We start from the raw sequence: 6,908 nt of genomic DNA, 5'->3' as shown, positions 1-6,908 counted from the left end.
GAATTCCGATCCTCCCATCCGGAGCCGTGAAACCCCATCCACCGGTATCACTCGAGGCAATCAAAGAAGCAGGGACAGAGGCCAAAGTGCCACCGTTGACCCAGAAATCCCCGCACTCCACAGAAACACCGCCACCGGCAGTTTTGTGATTCAGAACACAGTGCCTGTTGGTGCAGAAAAATTCTGTAGAGGAGTTTGACTCACCAATGAATGCGGACTGGAGCGGGAGCTGACCGGGAACGATCAAGAAGCTTCCCTCGAGCGTTGACCTGGAGTTTGACCGTCGGCTCGAGGAGAACGGGGGGTACCTGCAGAAAACTCTCTGATGCCTAAGTCAGTACGTTTCTTAGTGGTGAAGTAGAGAGAAGTGGAATTTGATGCCTTACCTCGACGTTGAGCAGCCTATTTATAGGTGTACTTTGGCGTGGGCTGCAAGTAAACTTGCACAACAAGTCGCAGTGACTTGAGCGGCACGCTACCATTAAGGCCGTATTCACTCCTGCAATAATCGTCACTTATTGGCGGCCATGATTGCCATACTGAATGTCGCATTTATCGTCGCATTTACAACTACATTAACCGTTGCATTTACTGTTGCCATTACTTCTCTTTAATTGCCTTGATTGCAGGGTCAAATTTATTGACCACCCCCACAGTGCCATGCGTAGCAGTCATCACCACAGTTCGTCAAATCAAGAGCAGATCCACCATCCCAGCCAATTGGAGTACATCCACCAATCCAGATCCGATCAAGCAGAAATTGATCTCCATCAATTACAGCAAAAACGTCTTCCCTAACTGAAGAGAGAGCCATACGAATAGAGGTGTCGCCGTCGCTAATCGAAGAGAGAAGCCAACGATGAATTTTGTCGCAGCCGCTTACCGAAGGAAGGTGACGGCGATAGTTCTCTCTCGAAGAAGAGAGAGTCCGAGTCAGAGCCATGTGTTTCATCTATCTTATCAAGAAGTTGTTTCTCTAATGCTTTTTTTTTTTTAGGCTCTGCCCCACGCCCGGTTCCATTTATTATATTAATATTAGAGTTTTGTATCGAGGGGGACATAAAACCTGAACCCCGAGCTACATAGAAACAGTTACATTGATCCTCGTACAGAATATCCTGAATAATTGCAGGCATCTCATCTAACCACAAATCATCAATATCACATCCACTAGCAAGGCGAGCAAACCTATCCGCTACACCGTTTGCTTCACGATAAATATATCGAACTCTAACTGATTGAAAAGCACACATATACTCTTTACAATCATCTAAAACTCGACTTACCTCAGAGAAATTTTTCTCTTCACTGTTGAGAGCAACAATCAGAATGGCAGAGTCGCTTTCAATAACAATGTTAGTCCAGCCTTGGTGAATACCAAGAAGTTAACCAGCTCTACACGCCTCCGTTTCCATATTAAGGACCGAGTGTGCATGTAAAAAAGGCTTAGCCAATGCAGCAATATCCATACCAGTTTCATTCCTAACTACTACTCCAATACCTCCACTCCCATCTTCAACTCGAAAAGCCCCATCCACATTAATTTTCAGACAACCACAATGCTTCTTGATTCTAACAAAAAAGCCAAGTCAAATTCATAATAAATTTGCTGATTGAACGTTATTTTAGAGTTGTGATGTCTATATCCTTAAATCGCTCATATACACATTTATGATAAATAAACGTGTCACGATTTGTATAATATTTGATAGTTTGTTACACTATTTGTATAATATTTGATAGTTTGTTACACTATTATTGAACTAAAAAAAGTAGAATTATAGGAAAAATGAAACTATATATAATGTAGATTAAACAACCAACTTATCTGATTTCAAAGTAGAGTCTGTTTAGTTTGCCTTTGGGCCCTAATTATATCAAATTGACTAAAGAAACGAAGAAGGAAGAAGGTTACAGCTAAATCAAAGTTTGTCCACTCCTATACGGTAAACACAATGCTAGCTACATGTATATATAGTTTAGTTTCCATGAAATGTCTTTTCCCTTTTGCTAGGTCTAGCATCTTCAAGGCGTTGAAAAGCCAGCAAACCTTGAAGACACTCTACGACCTTCTTCATCGTCGGACGGTTTACCGGAAAGAACTCAACACACCTCATTCCCAGCTCTGTAATTGCACTACCATCTTCAGCAAAACAACCCCAATCTTCCTGCAAGCTTCTGTGTACAAGTGAGCAATTGGGCCTGTATACATTCTTGGCCCAGTTGTGCACCAGACTGTCCAGGCCCAACTGAGGCTTCCCCACATTTTCTAGCTCAGAATTTCTCTTGGCTATTAGTCCCAGCAGAATCACACCAAATGAAAATACATCACAGCTGGTATCCCAATAACTGCCACCTGATTAATGAATTGGGTTTTTAAAATTTGCATCAGTTTAAACATTGAAACCCAAAAATATGCAAAACAGACTTTGAAAAAGAAGCACCTTTTGCAGCAAAAAATGGATCAACAAACCCAATGGTGGACATTGGCATCTTCGTTTTTAGTGGTGTCATTTCACCAATGATTCCTCCACTAATTAATCCAAAATCAACTAGTGTTGGCTTGCACTCCTGAAATTCAAAATAGAGTTGCTAATCAAATCAAACTTGAGAAAGATAATGAAGACTATAGGCTTTAGGTACAAACCCAATCCAGCATTATATGAGATGCATTAGTATTCAACACCAGATATGGCTTTTCCTTGTTGTGTAGAAATTCAAGTAGTTGGGCAAATTGAAGAAGCACATTGATCCTTTGAACCCAGTTGAGGTTATCTGTATAGATTCTATACAATGAGTTGTATCTTGTATGAAGCAATTTATATAGAAAATTGAAGGTTCAGTGAAAACTTGATGTACCTTTTGGGGTCAAATTGTGAAGGGTATCCCATGGATTAAGGTCATAGACAACACCCTTAACTTCTTTTTCACAGCAATATCCAATCAACTTCACCAAGTTTGGATAACCCTTTATACTTGGCTGTGTTAAGAATTGAACTTCTTCCTGCAATGCAAATCAAACCCATTACTGATTTGAATCCAGAGAGTTTTTGAAACTTTGACTTGCTCAACTTACCTTGACCATGAGAAACTCATCATTTGTGAATGTTATGCAGCTTGATCTCTCATCCCATATTTTGACAGTAACATCTCCAGCTTGTGATCCAATGTTAAACCCTTGTTGCTTAATCTGACCTCTGTATAATTTGCCAAACTGGGTCAATCCAATCAGATTGTTCTTGTGGAAATTGTTGGTGCAAAGTTTCAAGTCCTCAGATGTAAACACTATAAGATTTGCTTCACAACCCATCTCAGCTCAGACATCAAAAAAGTTCCAACTGATAAACAAACACCAAATATTACAAGAAAAGCAAAGTAAATCGATTATAATAAGTATTGCAATGGAGTCTTGTTTAAATTTACAGGCCAGGGCCAAGTCAACTTAAAGATCCAGGGCCAAGTCTAAATTTACAGTTAAATAATACTCCAAGGTGCGTAGTCAACCTTTCTACAGTCACATATGCTATGAGATTTTTCTCCTTTTTGGGTTGAGTCCCTTCCTAAAAAATTTTGTAAAGGTAGATTCTCATTTTATAGTTTGTGTGACTATTTTTAAGATGTTTTTTTTTTTTGGGTTACAACTATTTTTAAGATGTTGCTTCTCCCTTTGTAATTATCAAATACAAAATAGAATAACTAAATGTCATTATCTATCAAATTATTATACCATATAAATCCCCCATCCCAATCTTCATGTTCATATCCCTTTCAAAAAAAAGAAATTGTTCATATTGTCAGAGTCCCTAATTATTATTACCAGATACCTTCAACAAGATGTCCACTTGCAATCTTCTAAGATTTTTATATTTTTGTGTCCCTTTCATTGTGAATCTCCAACTAATGGTTGACCAAACTCCATGAAGATAAGAACCAGAAACATAAAAAGAAAATAGATATCACGTTCATTCTCATCACAAACAGTTCTAAAGAGAAAGCTGAAACTCAAACACCATTTTAATTTCTTTCATTAAAAATAAGGATGAAACTCAAAGCTTGCTTGCTTTATTTTATATGCCAATAGCAATGTACTGAAGTTTAACAACTTGAAAAACAAGCCAAATTTTTGTAATCAATGGTATGACGTTAGCTAAGCTTGTAACAGAGACATGATTTAACAAGTTCTCACCAAAACCGTACCATACCCCAAGTCAAATATCACCCCTCACTTGTTTCTTAACAACATATTTATTTTCAAGTCATTTGATCCCAACTTCATTTTCCTTTTAAAGCCCCTAATCTCATTGCAAGCCTCAGCCTCATCACATTATTCTCCATTGTTCCATCCACTTATCCACTATGGGAACATTAGTGCCGAGTTCAGCCCAAGATCTGCAGGAACATATATTCCGAAGCCAATTGCCCGCTGTCCAGGTGCCTGAAAACCTCACATTGCCAGAATTTGTGCTCAAAGATGCCGAGTTGTATGCTGACAATGTTGCCTTTGTGGAGGCTGTGACTGGAAAGAAAATCACTTACCGTGAGGTGGTTAGAGACACCGGTAGGTTTGCCAAGGCCTTAAGGTCTCTAGGCCTTAGAAAGGGGCATGTGGTCATTGTTGTTCTTCCCAATGTAGCTGAGTATGCCATTGTTGCTTTGGGAATAATGGCTGCTGGTGGTGTGTTTTCGGGTGCAAACCCTGCGGGGCATGCATCCGAAATCAAAAAACAGGTGGTTGCTGCTGATGCCAAGATAATTGTGACAAATGGCGCTAGCTATGAAAAGGTAATATTGTCAATTTAGGGTCGTCAAATTTGTACATCAAATGAATGTGTCAGTACATGCATATGTCACTATCCTGTTACAATGCAGGTAAAAGCTTTCGGGGTACCAGTAATTGCAATCGGTGAGGAGAGTATTGAAGGTGCTATGAATTGGAACAACTTGCTTGAAGCAGCAGACCGTGCCGGAGCTAATATCTATCAGGAGAAAGTCCAACAGACTGATCTATGTGCTCTTCCCTTCTCGTCGGGCACAACAGGACTATCCAAAGGTGTAATGCTGACTCACCGCAATCTTGTAGCTAACCTCAGCTCCACACTCTTTGGAGTAACGCCAGAAATGATAGGAAAAGTCACTGTACTAGGCCTAATTCCCTTCTTCCACATCTATGGGATCACCGGAATATGTTGTGCTACGCTTAGAAACAAAGGGAAAGTTGTGGTAATGGGAAGATACGAACTTAGGACCTTTCTGAACGCACTGATCTCACAAGAGGTCACGTTTGCCCCCATTGTGCCACCGATCATTTTGAACTTAGTGAAGCATCCAATAGTGGATGAATTCGATCTAAGCAAGCTCAAACTCCAGGCTGTTATGACTGCAGCTGCTCCACTTGCGCCGGATCTCCTCAAAGCATTCGAAAGCAAGTTCCCTGGAGTCCAAGTCCAAGAGGTAGATGCTTTTTGGTGCTACATTGGAAATGATCGATCCCTTAACCATCCTAATAGTTCCTTTTGACTTGTAGGCATATGGACTGACTGAGCATAGCTGCATTACTCTGACTCATGCCGGACAGGGTTTTAAGGCAAAGAAAAACTCAGTTGGGTTTATTCTCCCAAACATGGAAGTTAAATTCATCGATCCTGAAACTGGTAGATCACTCCCAAGAAACACCCCTGGTGAAATTTGTGTGTTGAGTCAATGCACCATGCAAGGTAGATGAAAGGAAAAAGATTACTAATTGATTCAGTAATTTCGACCTTTTGAAATAACTCACAAACTGCGCTTATAAGCTTTTGTCACAAACTTGATTTTTCAGGTTACTACAACAATGAAGAGGAGACTATGAGGACCATCGACACGAATGGTTGGCTTCACACTGGTGACATTGGCTACATTGATGATGATGACAACGTCTTCATTGTCGATCGCATCAAGGAATTGATCAAATTCAAAGGTTTCCAAGTAAGTGAAGAACTAGACTAGCTTAGATCACATGATTAATGATTCCACTACAATTTTTAAAGCCATTTCATTCTCATTTAAAGGTAGCTCCTGCTGAACTTGAGGCCATCCTTCTGACTCATCCCTCAGTCGAAGACGTAGCAGTAGTCCCGTAAGTACTATCGACTAACATCAGTCGACAATTGTACGTTGTTCCATTTTTCGTGTTCCGAAAGAAAAACAACTGCTGTTTCTTTGTTTCAGACTGCCAGATGAAGAAGCTGGGGAAATACCAGCAGCATGTGTTGTGAAGGCAGCCGGTGCAAAAGAGAGTGAAGAAGACATAATCAACTATGTGGCCTCAAATGTTGCACAATACAAGAAAGTGAGAGTGGTGCACTTTGTGGACACCATTCCGAAATCACCCTCTGGAAAAATCATGAGGAGGCTTGTGAAGGACACAATGATAGAAAAGATCAAGGCATCCAAGCTCAGCAGCAATTAATTAACTCATCCATGAAATAACACTCCTAGTTAAATATCCAAGACTTTAAATGTGAGAGTGATAACAAAGCTCCGTATCAATGTGGGTTTATCATTATGAATGAAAGCATTATCACACCAGAAAATTATTTATATGCAGGAGAATGGAAAGGGTTGGGTGGTTGGGAGAAGGGTAGGTGGTGAGGTTATACTTGTTACTAGTAGGGTTGCTCCCATCTTACATTTGACTATTTGAGTATGAAACATTTGACCCATCAAGTCACTGTTACTCATCATGCGGTGCAAATGATTATTGACCGCTAGTAAGTCTTTCAATTTAGTTTGAATTGACCGGTACACCATACATTTGAAATGTTTGTGGCTCAAAGAGGAATATTAAAACTATATTTTCGGAGAATGAACTGATTATGTGCATAAATTTATACGCAGTTACGCACAATCTTAAACAGTTTGTAAGGGTT

At 39.9% G+C, this 6,908-nt stretch overlaps 2 protein-coding genes across 2 annotated transcripts; one reads left to right on the top strand and one right to left on the bottom strand.

Annotated features, from left to right (window-relative positions):
• Positions 1-1,800: 1,800 nt before the first annotated feature.
• LOC133712865 (probable serine/threonine-protein kinase PBL15) lies at positions 1,801-3,465 on the bottom strand. The gene is made up of 5 exons (XM_062138981.1): positions 3,077-3,465; positions 2,860-3,004; positions 2,648-2,775; positions 2,445-2,571; positions 1,801-2,356 (listed from the first exon to the last, which is right to left on the bottom strand). The coding sequence occupies exons 1-5, from the start codon at positions 3,308-3,310 to the stop codon at positions 1,980-1,982; spliced, it is 1,011 nt and encodes a 336-aa protein (XP_061994965.1). The 5' UTR covers positions 3,311-3,465; the 3' UTR covers positions 1,801-1,979.
• Positions 3,466-4,356: 891 nt separating this feature from the next.
• On the top strand, positions 4,357-6,652 carry LOC133708136 (4-coumarate--CoA ligase-like 1). Its single transcript, XM_062133594.1, has 6 exons — positions 4,357-4,782; positions 4,870-5,451; positions 5,525-5,714; positions 5,819-5,964; positions 6,048-6,115; positions 6,208-6,652. Exons 1-6 carry the CDS (start codon positions 4,357-4,359, stop codon positions 6,446-6,448), a joined length of 1,653 nt encoding a protein of 550 aa, XP_061989578.1. The 3' UTR covers positions 6,449-6,652.
• Positions 6,653-6,908: the final 256 nt, after the last annotated feature.

This window comes from Rosa rugosa, chromosome 5, assembly GCF_958449725.1.
Source record: "Rosa rugosa chromosome 5, drRosRugo1.1, whole genome shotgun sequence".
In the NCBI taxonomy this organism is placed as follows: domain Eukaryota; kingdom Viridiplantae; phylum Streptophyta; class Magnoliopsida; order Rosales; family Rosaceae; genus Rosa; species Rosa rugosa.
The sequence above is the reverse complement of the archived record's forward strand: the minus strand, read 5'-3'. Positions and strand labels throughout refer to the sequence as shown.

Bases quoted from the DNA above. Each gene is read 5' to 3' on its own strand.
- LOC133712865 (XM_062138981.1), bottom strand. From the start codon at position 3,310: ATGGGTTGTGAAGCAAATCTTATAGTGTTTACATCTGAGGACTTGAAA. The intron at 3,005-3,076 runs GTAAGTTGAGCA...TTTGCATTGCAG, and splicing joins ATGAGTTTCTCATGGTCAAG to GAAGAAGTTCAATTCTTAAC. The intron at 2,776-2,859 runs GTACATCAAGTT...GAATCTATACAG, and splicing joins TCACAATTTGACCCCAAAAG to ATAACCTCAACTGGGTTCAA.
- LOC133708136 (XM_062133594.1), top strand. From the start codon at position 4,357: ATGGGAACATTAGTGCCGAGTTCAGCCCAAGATCTGCAGGAACATATA. The intron at 4,783-4,869 runs GTAATATTGTCA...GTTACAATGCAG, and splicing joins ATGGCGCTAGCTATGAAAAG to GTAAAAGCTTTCGGGGTACC. The intron at 5,715-5,818 runs GTAGATGAAAGG...TTGATTTTTCAG, and splicing joins GAGTCAATGCACCATGCAAG to GTTACTACAACAATGAAGAG.